Source organism: Anabrus simplex, chromosome 6 (assembly GCF_040414725.1).
Source record: "Anabrus simplex isolate iqAnaSimp1 chromosome 6, ASM4041472v1, whole genome shotgun sequence".
In the NCBI taxonomy this organism is placed as follows: domain Eukaryota; kingdom Metazoa; phylum Arthropoda; class Insecta; order Orthoptera; family Tettigoniidae; genus Anabrus; species Anabrus simplex.
The window spans coordinates 49796548-49814120 of NC_090270.1; the positions used below are offsets into that span (position 1 = coordinate 49796548).

General features: G+C 41.3%; 1 protein-coding gene across 2 annotated transcripts in view; it reads right to left on the reverse strand.

Annotated features, from left to right (window-relative positions):
- LOC136875856 (uncharacterized) overlaps window positions 1–17573 on the reverse strand; it is a 289779-nt gene that overhangs the window by 122548 nt on the left and 149658 nt on the right. For both annotated transcript variants that reach the window (XM_068228203.1, XM_068228204.1), the window contains exons 11-12: window positions 13483–13612; window positions 9680–9912 (exon numbers count right to left, since the gene is read on the reverse strand). In XM_068228203.1, the coding sequence (XP_068084304.1) occupies window positions 9680–9912; window positions 13483–13612 (363 nt within the window). The remainder of the gene's footprint in view (window positions 1–9679; window positions 9913–13482; window positions 13613–17573) is intronic.

The window sequence follows — 17573 nt, forward strand, 5'->3', positions numbered from 1 at the left end:
ATGCCCATTTGCTGGCAGACGGTCTCGTTTTTGACATGATGCAGGAGTGTGATGCCCATCAACCAACGGAGCATGTGCATTTCTATGGTGAATAATTGGTGCTCTGTAGCTCTGTCAGCTGGTCGACATTCAACACACCATATAAAGCAACAGGACGTACTATCATGCGGTATATTTTCGACTTCAGACGTAGTAGCATCCTTCTGTCACAGAGTACACCTGTAACTTCCCACCATCTCATCCATGCTGCCTTTATCCTACTTCACATATCCCACCATCAGTCTGTAGGCAAGATCCTTGATACCTGAAGTTTACGGTCTTCGTTAAGGTCTCTCCATCAACTTGGGTGGAGCATTTGCTTGGGATGGTTTCTAGATATTCGGTCTTCTTTTCACCCGACTAAGACCGTATTGTGAGAGACGGCTGTTACAATATCCAACTTGACACTGCAATCCATTTCTAGTGGTATCAGTAAGTGCAACATCATCTGCGTATAAGACAGTCCAACAGACACTCTTCTGCAGGGCCCGTGTAACTGCGACCATGATGAGAACAAAGAGCAATGAGGACAATGAGGGCACAACATTCTGAAGTACTGTGACACTGCCATTGATGCTTTCATGGCCCATACTTATAGACATTATACAGGCTTTTGGGCTGATGCCGTGTCAAGAAAATAAGGTGAAATTCTTTATGTTTCACAGGGAACTTGCTCTACATCTTCAGAAGAAAATCTCGACTGTTCATGAGAAAGGCTTCTCAAAGAATGAGGTTTGAATTTAGATGTTATAACAGAAGTGGAAGTGGTACGTTCATTCATCACCAGATGGCTCACAGGATGTGGTACAGTGCTAGTGTTCGAAGCAGAAACTGACAGAACCATCAGAATCAGTCTGAGAGGGAGTCACGTAACATAACAGCAGTACACACATATGAAAGTATGACATAGATTCAAGCCTGAAATGAAACATCTGGCGATGAGGAACATACAAATTTGGAAAACACCGAAACAAAACAACAATAGTGAAAGGACAGGGAAGGAAATTACCAATGGCTGGCAACCACATATTACTTAATTGATAGCTAGTATCCCTGTTGAAACTGTTAGGATTTTATATGTATTTCCACAGCTTCCCGTATAATCCTGGACCTGTAGTGTATAGTGTGGGCAAGAGCTTGAGCATCTTGGAACACGACAACATGACCCGATGATAGAGCGTGCTTAGCTATTGTTGATTTGTATGGCTGGTTGAGATGAAAATTTCGTTCATGATCCTTGATAGGAGTATCAATGGACTGGCATGTTTGGCCAATGTATACTTGCCGCAAGTACAGGGAGTTTCATAAACCCAGGATGTAAAATTGGGGACAATTTGTTCTCTGCAAAACGAAAAGAATTTCATCTTATTTTCTTGACATGGCATAAGACCAAAAGCCTATGTCATGTCTACTGTGACATTATTAGCTTCCATCACATGAGCACAGGCAGTTAACACAAAATAACTGAAATGACTTGAATATTATTTTGGGAACATGCTGTAATTGAATTACTTGTTAAAGAGGAAACTCCTGCTATTAAACTTCACCACAGATTTCAGTGTGCATATGGAGATATGTACCATACATACTAGCATGTTGGGCGATGGATAAAACATTTCAAAGATAGAAAAACAAGCATCCAAGATCAGAATCATGGTAGTCAGAATTATTTGACATTATTAACATTATTAACAGATACAAGTACCAACAGCAGATCAATACCTTCAAGGGCTTTCGAGAAGAAGAACAGCAGGACAGTGGTGGGTGGAGAGAAGAAAGGAGACAGAGAGAGAGAGAATGCAATGATACTGGGCTGCAAACAAAGCTTCTAAAAATGTGCAACAGTTGCTTATTGTGGTCTCTAATGGCAAAAAAATAAGTATAATAAAAAAAGTATCACTGTGGATATAAGGCAGCAAAACTTGCAGCAGAACAAAATGCGGTACATTCATCAGGTTGTGCTGCAAGAAGATTGCTACAATGATATGAACACCATTAATCTCACCATTAAGTGATAAATGCCCCAGAAATAAGATCATACTTCAACACGAGCATACTCGCCCTCACTCTGCTCAGTTCACCATGGGGAAACTGAAATAAAATTGGGGGGAAGAGCGTTCTGCCACACGCTGTCTACTGTCCCGACATGGCACCCTCCAACTATTATCATCTTGGTTTTGCAAAGTAAGGCCAAAGTTATGAGGTAATGGAGAACCTGCTGATACCAATGAATTAGTGACTGGAGGCTGCTGGGGCAGAGTTTCAATGCAAGGGCATTTTCAAGCTTGCAGAATGTTGGAAAGAAAGGATGCCAAGAATTGGAGATAAGATTGAAAAGTGAAGAAAAATCAATTTCAATAAGAAAACTCTGGTTTGTGAAAAGTTATTGTTCATTAGCTTCAGTGCACCCTCAGCCCTCATATATAAATACAGGCTCAAGCATGTCTGAATCAGCCAGACAAATCTGCCTTCATAGGGCAATTATGTCTATAGCATACCTTTCATTGAAACAAAGGAAATCATGCATGAATCATTAGGCCTAAGCACAGACATACACAATGTGACAAAAATTACACATCCTTCAAAATAGCTTGAACAAGGAAGATAAATTATATTTCAGAATGGCCTAGGTTCTTTTAATCTCCATACTGCCAGCTTCCATTTCCAGTATGATTGCTTCATTCCAAATGTCCTGATGAATCCATCCTAAATTACTAGGTACTCTAAAATCTCTGATAAAGCTGAAACTGACAACATTTTGCCCTGCAAACTTAGGGATTTTATATGCTTTCATATTAAGATCTAAGGTGCAAAATTTATCAGCAAAGCTACTAACAACATCAAATGACTGTACTATTAATGTAGATTTAACTTAGTTTTTACAAATTTTCACCAGAATATTAGCTTCCCCTGCAGATCAGTGATATATTAAGTTCATATTTCATATTTATTTATTTATCTATTTATTTATTTATTTATTTATTTATTTATTTACTAGCAAATGTACCCGTGCTTCGCTACGGTATTCTGCGATGTACACGGATATCGAAGTAAATTGCTGTACATGAAGTGAATAAGACTTTTAAATTGCACGTCTCTTGGCGTTATCCGAGAAAAAGCATAGGGAGGTCCGCAGACGTTATTTCCAATGTAAAGTGCGAGTTACAGAATTGTGATGATAACAACAGGTCCACTTGTCTGCTGCAATTCACTATGCGTAACGCCAGTCACATTTTGATGGGTAAATTTGTTTATAATCGGGGGCACCTATACCTAATGTTATAGAGGTAAAGGTAAAGGCAAGGGTTTTTCTGCCCAAAGGCAGGTCTGAACCTCCGCAGAGGTGTTCCTGAGCCGGAGTTTACGTGCGGTAGGGTGGCCAGTTCCTTTCCGCTCCTCCATTCCCTTACCCCCCACCAACAGCGCGTGGCAACCCATCCAACTCCTGACCACGCCCAATGTTGCTTAACTTCAGAGATCTCACGGGATCCGGTGTTTCAACACGGCTACGGCCATTGGCCTAATGTTATAGAGAATCAGTTAAAAGAGTTTTTTTAAATTGCACGCTCCCTTGCCTTCTGCTAGTCAAATCAAGAAGGGAATTATACATTACAACGGTACACAGGCGCTGGAGAAGGACCCCATTCCTATTCCTAGTTAAAGTCGATGTGGGGAGTACTGATTACAACAGCAGATGCCCTCCTGCTGAGAGTCACTATTGATTTGTAAAGTATTAATTACAATGTAGGACACACCCCTTTCTAGATCACTACAAATCGACTTAAATTAATAAATGTAGATCGAAGTACGGAAGTATACGCATGTTCACCTTTATTTACAGAATAACTGCTGCTAAACGGTGCATTCATATTGAAAAACGGATTGTATAAAAAGACGACACTGGCCTCATTTAGCTATCTAAACAGCTGGCCCTATGATATTTCCTCATATCTCATCTATTTAAAGGTAAGATTATTTTAGAAATGTTGAATAGGGTGAAATTTGTGTAAGGTTTTCACACAGTGAATTACTTTTCAGAAACTTATGCGACAGCTTCAAACATAAAATTTGGCTGGGTGGGCCAATATTCGTGTAGAATCTGATGATCCCATCTTTCCTATAAGTGAATCAAACCATCAATTATATGTGTACAAAATGCAAAATTTAGGTAAATCCAGAAATAGAGCCAAATTTAACATAAGGGATAGAGATACGACAAAAGTCATAGGACCAAAGTTGTAGATCACTCCAAATTCAACAGAGATTGTGCCATCCGTTTTGTGATACGACTTACCGTTTAGCCACCAAATACCTCGAAAGGAAGGTCTGCACCGTCATTAAAATTGCCTCCATATTTCGATATTTTTGGGGGGTAAAATTTTTTTTAACATCTCGTAAATTTTCCTTCGGTTGCAGGCAAAAAGCTATAATTTTGCCAAATTTCTATTTTGTAACTCGTCTGGGGGATTGTGCTGCCATCTAGATATGGGGAGGGGGTTAAAAATGAGGACTTTCAGGAAACTTTTAAGCCCATGAAACCTATAGGTTATCGTTCAGGATAAATTTCACCGACTGTGTTCTTATGCAGATTTGAAACTCCCAACGTGTCCCTCTCAGAAAATTTTGAGAATTTTAGATTTTTCTAGGGATCCCGAAGTCATCAAGTTGTCTGGTACCAAGTTTTAAGTTTCTAGGATGCCTAGAATGGTCTCATTAATTCACGTCTGTTTTAATTTTTATGCCTTAATTTATGTATGTATAGTACAGTATATATAGATCGCGCCAAACTGAATTCTGTTTATTAATGTGGATTATATATTTCACCCGCTTCCAAAGTGGTTCTAGGGGCGTCTTACTCCCACAGTATGCTTTCCAAGTAGTAAGTCATACTTGAAAGTCATACTGGAACATACACACGTCTGTTACCTTGGGCATTCTTGACCATTTATTTTTTCACCCTTTCTCACCCTGGACTGGAAGCTGGACTTTAAAAATCCGGAATGTTAATATTCATCTCAGCAACCCGGAAAACTATGGATTAGGCAGTATATTCGATTATTATTATTATATCTCACTCCCCCTCCCCCTAAAGGGGGTTAAACTTTGAGTTTTAAAAATCAGGAGTGTTACTATTCATCTCAGCGATCCCGAAAACTATGGCTTCGACACTATTTTCGATTATTTTAAAATCTGAATCCCCCTCACCCCCCACCAGAAAGGGGGATGAACTTGGACTTGTAAAATATCCAGGGTCTCACCATTCATCTCAGCGACCCCGAAAACTATGGATTCAACATTATTTTCGTTTATTTTTATATATCACTCTCCAATTGCCACCCACCACGAAGGGGACTGAACTTTAAAAAATTCCGGAGTGCCATTATTCATCTCAGCGACCCCGATAAGTATGGATTCAACACTACTTTTGATGATTTTTATATCACAGCCCCTTCTCCCCCCCCCCCCGCCCCTAAGTGTTCCTGGGGTGTCCTACCCCCACGTGGTTTGTCTCCTGATACTAAAATTTCCAAGTGTATAATTCACCTCGGCGAAATCGAAAACTATGGATTCGACACTATTTTCGATTATTTTTAGATATCATTCTCCCATTTCCCCCACTACGATGGGGCCTGAAATTGGACTTTAAAAAATTCCGGAGTGTGACTATTCATCTCAGTGACCCCAAAAAATATGGATTTGACACTACATTCGATGATTTGTGTATCTCAGCACCTCGCCCCCCGCCCCTAATGTTTCCTCGGGTGTATTACCCCCATGTGGTTTGTCTCTTGATATTAAAATTCCGGAGTGTCACTGTTCATCTCAGCGACCCCAAAGACTACGTATTCGACAGTATTTTCTACTATTTCTATATATCACTCCCCCATCACCCCCAACGAAGAGGGCTGAACTTGGACATTAAAAAATTCCGGAGTGCTGCTATTCATTTCAGCGAGCCCGAAAAGTATTGATTCGACACTACTTTCGATGATATATGTCTCACCCCCTCACCCCCCTGCCTCTAAGCGTTCCTGGGGTGTCCTACCCCCACGTGGTTTGTCACCTGATACTAAAAATCCAAAGCATACAATTAACCTCGGCGACCACGAAAACTATATATTCGACACTATTTTTGATTAATTTTATATATCACTCCCCCTTCCCCCCAAAAAGGGGGATGAACTTATAAAATATCTGGAGTCTCACTATTCATCTCAGCAACCCCGACAACTATGGATTCGACACTCTTTCCAATTATTTTCATATATCACTCTCCCATCGCCCCCTACTACGAAGGGGGCTGAACTTGGACTTAAAAAAATACCGGAGTGTGACTATTCATCTCAGCGACCACAAAAAGTACGGATTCAACACTACTTTTGATGATTTTTGTATCTGAGCCCCCTTGCCCCCCCCGCCTCTAACTTTTCTTGGGGTGTATTAACCCCACGTGGTTTGTCTCCTTATACTAAAAATCCGGAGTGTCACTATTCATCCCAGCGACCCCGAAAAGTATGGATTCCACACTATTTTCATTAATTTGTATATCTGACCCCCTCACCCACCGCCCCTAAGGGTTCCTGTGCTGTCTTACCCCCACGTGGTTTATCTCCTGATACTAAAAATCCGAAGTGTACAATTCACCTCGGCGACCCTGAAAACTATGTTATCGACACTATTTTCTTTTTCTTTTTATATATCAATCCCCCTCACCCCCCCCCCCAAAGGGGACTGAAATTGGACTTAAAAAAAACCGAAGTGTCACCATTCATCTCAGCGACCCCGAAAAGTACGGATTCGACACTATTTTCGTTAATTTGTATATCTGACCCCCTTGCCCCCCCGCCCCTAATGTTTCCTGGGCTGTCTTATCCCCACATGGTTTGTCTCCTGATACTAAAAATCTGGAGTGTACAATTCACCTCGACGACCTCGAAAACTATGTATTCGACACTATTTTCCTTTAATTTTATATATCAGTCCCCCCTCGCCCCCACCCAAATTTGACTTTTTAAAAATCGGGAGTGTCACTATTCACCTCAGCGACCCCAAAAACTATGGATTCGACACTGTTTTCGATTTTTTTACCTGACCCCCTAACTCCCCACCCCTAAGGGGGCTAGAGGTGGCTTACCCCCACAGAGCTCGCCTCCAGATAGCAAACAATAAGTTTCAAAATTTGATTGAAATTGCTCCAGTGGTTTTAAGAGGGGGTGTGTCATTTACACACATACACCCATTATCAGTCCCCCTCGTCCCCCACCCAAATGGGAGCAGAAATTTGACTTTTTAAAAATCGGGAGTGCCACTATTCACCTCAGCGACCCCAAAAACTATGGATTCGACACTATTTTCGATTATGTTTTTACCTGAACCCCCTAATCCCACACCTAAGGGGGCTAGTGGTGGCTTACTCCCACAGTGCTCGTCTTCAGATGGCAAATAATATGCATTCAAAATTTGATTCAAATTGCCCCAGTGGTTTAGGAGGAGATGGGTCATTTACAGACATACATCCATCATCAGTCCCCCCTCGCCCCCCACCCAAATGTGAGCAGAAATTTGACTTTTAAAAAGTCGGGAGTGTCACTATTCACCTCAGCGACCCCAAAACTACGGATTCGACACTATTCTCGATTATTTTTTTACCTGACCCCCCTAACCACCAACTCCTAAGGGGGCTAGAGGTGGCTTACCCCCACAGTGCTCATCTCCGGATAGCAAATAATAAGTGTTCAAAATTTGACTGAAATTGCTCCAGTGGTTTAGGAGGAGACGGGTCATTTACAGACATACATCCATCATCAGTCCCCCCTCGCCCCCCACCCAAATGGGAGCTGAACTTGGACTTTAAAAGACCCGGAGTGTCACTATTCACCTCAGCGACCCCAAAAACTATGGATTCGTCACTATTTTCAATTACTTTTTTACCTGACCCCCCTAACCCCCCACCCCTAAGGGGGCTAGAGGTGGCTTACCCCCACAGTGCTCGTCTTCAGATAGCAAAGAATAAGTTTCTAAATTTGATTGAAATTACTCCAGTGGTTTAGGAGGAGGTGTGTCATTTACACACATACATCCATCATCAGTCCCCCCCTCGCCCCCCACCCAAATGGGAGCAGAAATTTGACTTTTAAAAAATCGGGAGTGCCACTATTCACCTCACTGACCCCAAAAACTATGGATTCGACACTATTTTTGATTATTTTTTTACCTGACCCCCTAACCCCCCACTCCTAAGGGGGCTAGAGGTGGCTTACCCCCACAGTGCTCGTCTCCGGATAGCAAATAATAAGTGTTCAAAATTTGATTGAAATTGCTCCAGTGGTTTAGGAGGAGATGTGTCATTTACATACAAACATACAAACATACAAACATTCATTTTTATATATATATATATATAGATTTATTTATTTATTTATTTATTTATTTATTTATTTATTTATTTATTTATTTATTTATTTATTTATTTATCTAATGCCTTTACAAGTGGTGAAGTTAGGACTCCTGCATCTGTCTTACTCTTAACTATGGCATTTATTACAAATTGGGCACAGCACCAGTAACTGCCTGGTGTGAATACGGGAAACCACGGAAAACCATTTCAGGGCCACCAGCAGTGGGGTTCGAACCCACTATCTCCCGAACACTGGATGATGATGATGATGATGATGATGATGATGATAATAATAATAATAATAATAATAATAATAATAATAATAATAATAATAATAATAATAACAACAACAATAATAATAATAATGGTGGCAAAGACAAAGATGAGGTTTAAACATTCAATCTCTAGTAAAAATAGGGAAACTAACAGGGTGTTGGCTGGCTTAATTCTAGCTGCAACTAGACGACTATAGGAAATAATGGTGATAGGGTACTGATGATAACATAACAAGCGCTACGGGTTCTAGTTTTTTTGTAAGTGATGGATGACCTAAGTGACTGAGTAGTTGCTAATATTAGTACAAATTAATGGAAATACTTGAATACTATGTTATTCATTCTCACTTTCACTCAAGCATTTGAAATCCTAGCAAGATCTTTCAAAAGAACTCTGGTGACAATATCAGAGTTTATGCAATAAAAATTAAAATTCAGCAAGTAGAGTTCAGGTTTTTCTACTAACCAGTACAGTAAAACAGAATTACAGCACATGATATCCAACTCATTGGCTGAATGGTCAGCGTACTGACCTTCGGTTCAGAGGGTCCCGGGTTCGATTCCTACCTGGGTCGGGGATTTTAACCTTCATTGGTTAATTCCAATGGCTCGGGGGCTGGGAGTTTGTGCTGTAACTAACATCCCTGCAACTCACATACCACACATAACTATCCTCCAACACAATAACACAAAGTTACTTATACATGGCAGATGCCGCCCACCCTCATCGGAGGGTCTGCCTTACAAGGGCTGCACCCGGCTAGAAATAGTCACACAAAAGAAAAGAAAACTGCACACGATATTATGGGCTATAGATCATCATCATCATCATCATCATCATCATCATCATCACCATCACCACCACCATCACCATCATCATCATGATCATAATTCATAAGGAGTCACAATAGTATGCTACTGATGCTCTTGGCCACCCTAGTAGAAACTGAAATTTTCTTGTCCTTACCTCTCTTGAGAAGATGAAATCCCTTGTAAGAGTAGAATATATGGAAGGTATCTGCATCATTGCATGCTGAAGAGGTAAGTGAGGTGTATTGGACTCAAAATCAATAGCCGCTCGTTGACATACTCTTGTTAGCACATCAATAAACCTGAACTTTTCATTTTGTCGCATCATCTCAGCATAAAAACTCTTGATAAACCATGATCCAGCTGTAGTATTTCTCCAGGATGCAAAACCTTTAAATTACAAAGCATTTCATGTAAATAATTTGTGTTCCGTATAATGAACTCCACAATCCTTCACTAATACTTATATATCTATTTATCTGAAAATATGGTAAAATACTCAGATGTGTTTACAGAAAGAGGTATGTATTGAGATAAACACAAACATCCAGTCTCTAAGCCAGAAGAATAGCTGGTTAAGCTGTGGCTAAAATACCCAACCTGGCCAGGTCTGAAGCCAGAAACATGTGAATTGAAAGCTGTTAACCATTCAGGCAAGGATCTGGAGCAGTATCAGACCAGACAGCAACATTGTCCAGGAATTAGCATGGAAATTTCATATACACAAGGTTATGAGCTCAATCCTGGCAAAGATCGGCAGACTTTTGAAGAAGATAGCATGCCATGTTATTCATGTTGGCATGTAAAAGAAACTTGATTAACATATTAGAAGTCAATCAGGCACAAATTTTCTCATCATTCTAACATCCACATAGAAGTCTCACTATTATTATGCAAAGGGCTGTCTGTATTTAACCCAACAGGGACTGAGCGTTGTGCATGACTCATCATGCAGCAATCATCTACTAGTGCATGGTGATGAAGTGATGTTCTAAGCATGCCACATGCTCCACCTTGAATGAGCTTCAACTCGTGTCCTCATCCTGAGATGGTGCAGCTCTCTTCAGGCACACACCCAATAGAGGTGAGCTGTCTGTAGCATCACATACCAACCCTCCTGCCTTCTACAATTTCTGGAAGTACCGGGAAACAAACCTGGGCCTCTGATGATAGCAGCTAATAACACTAACTGTTATGCTATGTAGACAGACATCATCAGATAAAATGTCAATATTCCTTCGGCTAAGGCACATGGACCTACTGTATTTCACAGACAAAGGGTTCGAAATCCCAACGTGAAAGGTATTTTAAATCCAACTTTAAACTAACTAACCCCATGGTACTACAGACCTTGAAGGGCCTTGGCCTACCAAGTGACCGCAGCTCAGCCTGAAGGCCTGCAGATTACGAGGTGTCGTGAGGTCAGCACGATGAATCATCTTGGCTGTTATTCTTGGCTTTCTAGACGGGTCTGCTATGTCACCTTCAGATAGCTCCTCAATTCTAATCACGTAAGCTGAGTGGACCTCAAACCAGCCCTCAGATGCAGGTAAAAATCCCTGACCTGATCGGGTAAGAGGCAGGCATGCTACCCCTATGCTATGGGGCCACCAGGCGAGTTGGCTGTGCACGTAGAGGCGCGCGGCTGTGAGCTTGCATCCGGGAGATAGTAGGTTTGAATCCCACTATCGGCAGCCCTGAGGATGGTTTTCCGTGGTTTCCCATTTTCACACCAGGCAAATGCTGGGGCTGTACCTTAATTAAGGCCACGGCCGCTTCCTTCCAACTCCTAGACCTTTCCTATCCCATCGTCGCCATAAGACCTATCTGTGTCGGTGCGACGTAAAGCCCCTAGCAAAAAAAAAAAAAAAAAAAATCCTATGGGGCTGGCTTAAATCTAACTTTAGCAACTAAAATATATTCTATATGAGATGAAATTTGCCTATTATTTTACTATAGTCTGACAATTAAACAAATAATTACCTAGACATGTACAAACATATTACATTCCTCACATTATATACACTTAAGAAAATGGAAATTGCAACACCATGAAGGCATTGGTTGTTTGTGTTGATTTTCAAGATATGGGACGATGCCATGTAGGTATGTAAACGATCAAAGTTTCAGACCCATTGGATTGTTGCTACAGGTCTCCCCACGTGATTGGTCGTGGAGGAATCAATTCCAGTGTTCGGACTCTGGTGTAGCGTAGTTGACTTGCAGTCTGTGCAGTGAAGTGTTCCCCATCAAACATGCCTCGATGACAGAGAAGAGCACGCTATCAACAACTGTTGCCGTTTGAGAGGGCTCGGATAACTGGGCTGTGTGAGGCTGGATTATCGCTAAGGACTGTCGTTGCACGTGTTGGCCGACAGGCATCTACGGTACAACGTGTATGGCAGCAGTGGTCAAATGAAGGTACCCACACTCGTAGACCTGGTACAGGCCCAGCTCGACAGACAACTGTGAGAGAGGATCGCCGCATCATTCGGATGGCCCGGATGGAACCCCGTGCAACAGCAGCGCAAATTCGAGCAGCTGTGACACCCCACATTACACAACAAACAGTTGGTAATTGCCTGCGTGCAGCTGGCTTACGAGCCCGCGACCCTGCAGAAGGTGTTCCATTGACCCCACAACAGCGACGTGTAAGGCTGGCCTGGTGTCGAGAAAGGTCGACTTGGGTCGACGAATGGCATAGGGTCGTCTTTAGTGATGAACTGCGCTTCTGTCTTGCCCGCAGTGATCGCCAGAATCGTGTGCGCCGACGAACCGGGGAGAGGGGCCACCCTGATCTTATTGTCGAGAGGCACACAGGGCCAACACAAAGCATTATGGTCCAGGGAGTTGTTGGCTTTTATGTGAAATCACAATTAGTGCTTGTTGAGAGCACTATGACTGCTCGACAGTATGTTGATAGGGTACTCAATCCAGTGGTTGTCCCTATGATGGCGAACATTGCTAATGGGATGTTTCAGCAGGACAATGCCCGGGTTCACACTGCACGCATCTCCACAGAAGCTCTGCACAACATCACAACCTTAGAATGGCCCGCCAGATCCCCGGACCTCAGTCCTATTGAGGATGTGTGGGACATGATGGGTCGACAACTGGCCAACCGTCCTCAGCCACCTACAACTCTGGAACAACTGACCCATGCAATGCAGCAAGCATGGGCCACAATTCCTCAGGAAGCAATCCAGGGCCTTATTGACTCCATGCCTCGACAAATTCATCAATGTATTGCAGCTCGTGGTGGGCATATCCTGTATAGATTGTTGTCCAAACTTGCAGGCAGAGGGACCTAAAAGTGTAATCATCGAATCACAACCGAACACTCGTCCTGCATGTTCAATTGCAGGAATGAAGCACCACTCTTTATGGGTGTTGCAATTTCCATTTTCTTCAGTGTAATATTTTAAAATATGTAATATTACTGAGAATATGTAAAAATATATAAAATGAAACACAGGTATAACCATATCAGAACCACAATTTGCTGACATTTTTCATTTTCAGTTGTCTACAAGTAGGGAAATGAAATATGTAATTGCATAAGAATCCGGGCCCTAGTTATGACATCAATGATGGAAATCGATTGCAAACCAGGAATGGGACATCACTACACAGAGTTCAGCATTTTAATGTCAAGTATGGAGAGGTAGTTCGATTGGACCTGAAGAATTCATCCAGCTGAACAAATGAGTATCTGAAGCATTATGTAGAGATTTACAAATGCTCTACTGGGAAGTATATGGGAGATAAAATTTATGCCAATAAATGTATCGCAGTAGTCATGCTTCTTTGATGTAGTGAAGCTGCCTGCAAGAAGAAACTTTAAAAAATTATAAATCTCAGTATCTGGATTGCCAGCAATACACTATCATATTCCCGCTGTATAGGTGCCAGAAAGTAAAGAGACATAATGATAATATTGAAGAAGATAACATACAGTACCTTCAAATGTGCTGTGTACTATAAGAAAGTCTGCATGAGAAGGTATTCTATAAGATATACTTGAATCCGAGTCACGCACAGCTTTGGTCTTCAATGCTACTCCAGGGTCAAATTCCATTCCCCGGCAAGCCTGAAATAAGAAATGTAAGGCTCATATCTGTGTAGGAAGTACATTAAGCTACAGAAACAATGAATCACATAACAACAGTATGCCTCTATCAAGTATAAAATAGGCTGACAACACAATATGATCTTCAAAATACACATAAAATATTTCTGAAAGATAGATACTGTGACAGTTTCCTTCTTGCGGGAATTACATTCTCTGGTTCTTATGAGAGCTATATCTAACACTGTGTTTGCCAGACACGTGTTTTTATTTATTTCTGTGTATATTTTTATAACCTGCTTGGGAACAGTGAATCCAGTCTTGAACAGATATAATACGACCTTCAGGACAGCTGAGTCTCGGTTTAAAATGTAGAAGAATTATGTTGATGGAAATTACTTGAATGCTGCAAGACATACACCAGCACTGCCTGGAATTAGTTATGCGTGTAATTACCAACATTAATGTGTGCTACTCTAGCCCGCCTGGTGGCCATGATTGTTAAGGTGTTGAAGTCCAAATGGTCTGTTGCTGTGGTTAGCTGGTTCGAGTCCCATTGGTCAAAAAAAAATTCCCCATCAGAATGTTGGCTGGCAGGGGGTAGGGGAGGTGATGGTATACAGCCTAAACACTAGATTGCATGCCAAAAGCCTGGATTAAATTCGAAACCTCTCCACAGTGCTCATATGGAGTGAGGGCATATGACGCTGTTGATGGTGATTCGTCTGCTGGATGGAGACATTAAGCTTTGAGCAGACCCCTTGGTGCTATTCAACAGGAATAGGCTATGTGCCAGCACCGGGTTTCATCCTCTTCTTTCCTACTATCATATATCACGTCATTCATTTCATCTCATTAACTCCACTGATGGAGTTGATGTCAGGAAGGGCATCTGGTCATGAAAACCTCCCTCAACAGATTAATCTCACCTCAGACTCGACCCCACAGAGAAATGGATCAAGGGTTGGACAAACAAACAATATGCTAATTCATCATCATCATCAGCCAATTCTATCATTAATGATGTGGCCTCTTTAAGTCATGAACTCAAGTAAGTCTTTAGCAGAACTCTCCAGGTGGAACGGTCTTGAGCAAATCGGTAGCACCAGCTATTCTCTTGATGTCTTTGTGCCATCTGTCTGGCGGTCCTCCTCTAGGCTGCTGATGATCTCTTGGACTCCATTCTAACACTAGCTTTGTCCATCTGTCATCTTCCCTACGAGCAATATGTCCAGCCCATTGCCATTTTAAGGTGGCTACTCTCTCAAGAATGTCATTAACTTTAGAGACTGATCTGATGTCATCTGCTCTCTTCTTATCTTTTCTTGTAAAACACAGCATTGACCTTTACATGCCTCTCTGTGCTGTCCTAAGTTTCCCTTTTGTAAATTCGTTCAGTGTCCAGGTCTCACAGCCATTAAGTCAGCTCAAGTAGAATGCACTGATCATAAACTATTTTCTTCAGATTTACTGTTATATTTTATCTGAAGACAGTTGTTGAGTTTCTTCCATATGCCTGCCATTCTAGCTTAGTGCATCGAAAAGTTTCTGGTCTTATATCACCTTTCATATTCATCAACTGGCCCAGATAGATATATTCACACCGGGCGAGATGGCTGTGCATTTAGCAGTGCGCAGCTGTGAGCTCGCATCCAAGAGATAGTGGGTTTAAACCCCACTGTCGGCAGCCCTGAATATGGTTTTCTGTGGTTTCCTCATATTCAAACCAGACAAATGATGGGGCTGTACCTTAATTAAGGCCATGGCCACTTCCTTCCCATTTCTAGGCCTTTCCTGTCCCATCGTCGCCATAAGACTTTTCTGTGTCGGTGCGACATAAAGCAACTATCAAAAAAAAAAATATAATAATTGTATTCATTGACCTTCTCCAACAGAGTGTTGTTGATTTTTCACATTTCCTGATGTGACCCACTTGTTGGACATGACTTTCGTTTTGGAAAAGTTCATCTTCAAGCCAACTGACTCACATTCCATGGCCAGATCAGTAACTAATGTCTGGAGTTCGTCACTGTCGTTTGCCAGTAATGCAATGTCATCAGCAAATCTCAAGTTGTTAAGCCTTCCGCCATTGATCTCTATATCCTTTCCTTCCCAATTTAACTTCGACATAGCTAACTCCAAAAGAGCTGAGTATAGCTTTGGAGAGATTGAATCACCTTGTTTAACACCTCTTTCGACAGGGAATTCTGAAGTTGCTTCACCGATATTAACAAAAGCTTAAGAGGTCTTGTAGATGTTATTGAGAATTCAGATATAAGCCACTTCAATGCCCTGCTCACCTAAGGCTTGTAAAATAGCTGAATAGCCGATTGAATCAAATGCCTTTTCAAAGTCGACAAGGGCTATGCACAGAAGCATCTGGTAATCATTTGCTCTGCTAATCCTTCACGCAGAGCCAGAATGGGGCCCATTGTGCTAAAGCTGCTGCGGAATCCTGCTCGTTCAACCGGCTGGGCTGAAGGTAGAGCTGATTCTGTATAACAAGGTCTTCATAAAAAGTTTGTACAAAAGAGACAGCAAGCTTATAGAGCAATAGTTTTGGATATTGAGGATACTTCCTTTTTTAATGCACCAATACTATCTTTGCTTTATTCCATGAAGCTGGGATTGAAGCATTGTGTAAACAAGAGGTGAAGATTTTAGCCAAGTAGTTTACTGCTTCATCACCTGTAAGCTTCAGAATATCATCAGAGAGATCATCATTACCAGCACGAGTTCCTTTCTTCATGTTTTCTATAGCATATCTATCTGGCCTTCCGAAGGAAGTATATCTGGAACTTTAGTTACACTTTTTAGGTCAAGCGCTATCAAAGTTTCCTTTGTTTTACTATACAGATTGCTATAAAAGTCTCTAATAAAATTCAAAATCTCCTTCTTTTCAGTAATTTGACCATTCTCTCCATCAATTGCTATTACCTGTTTTTCACCAATTGTGAGCTTATGTTTAGCTGCCTTTAACCTTGTCTTGTTCTCTACACCTGTTCCTAAGGTTTCTTCAATGAACTTCTGTACATCAGCTTTCATTTCTCTTATTAAGGTCTTACATAGCTCAGAATATTCTATTGTGTCCCGATCAGCTCGAATTTTCATTTCTCTTCTCCTCTGTAGCAGGGCTTTGGTTTTGTCACTGAATTTATTTGGTTGGTCGTTACTCTTACATAAGCCACCTACTTCTTGTGCATTTACAACTAACATATTTGCTAGGTCTTCTTTCTTTGTTAACTGAAACTTTCTTTGGATGACTTTTTGGAATACCATACCTGTTTGTTTTCTTCTAAATTTTGGAGATTGATTATGTTTCTCTTCCTTTTTAAGAGTTTTCTCTTTCATCTCTTACACTGATTTCAATTCTTGCTCTTACAAGTTGATGATCACTGTCAGTATTGAATTTGTTTAAATATCAGGCATATTTGACAGAATAAAATCTATCTCATTTTTAACACTGAAGTTGGGGCTTCTCCATGTCCATTTCCGGTTAGGATGCTTTTTGAAGAATGTGTTCATTATTGGCATGGTGGTATATTTTGCAAATAGGACTAGTCTCTCTCTGCGGTCGTTCCTGTGATCAATCCCGTAGTTGCCGACCACTGAGTTGCTAATTTAATAGGTGCCGACTGTTACATTAAAATCACCAATAACCAGTTGGAAACAACAATCTCCTCTTTTTCATAGATTTTTTCAAGACTCTCATAAAAGGACTCAACTTCTTCATCTGAATGGCTTGAAGTGGGAGCATAAACTTGTATAATTGACCCATTCAGAACCAATATAGTTGGTCTGTTATTGGACATTATAAATTTTCCAGCTAACTCATCCCAGGTTGCCAGCGTTTTGCTCCAGTGTGTTGAGTTGGGCTCATCAATTGGCAAATAGCACACCTACCAAGATGCATCGCTAGTGCATACCATGGAGGCCATTGCATAGGCTACTTGGAGCTGCTGGCAGTGCCAATGAACCATAA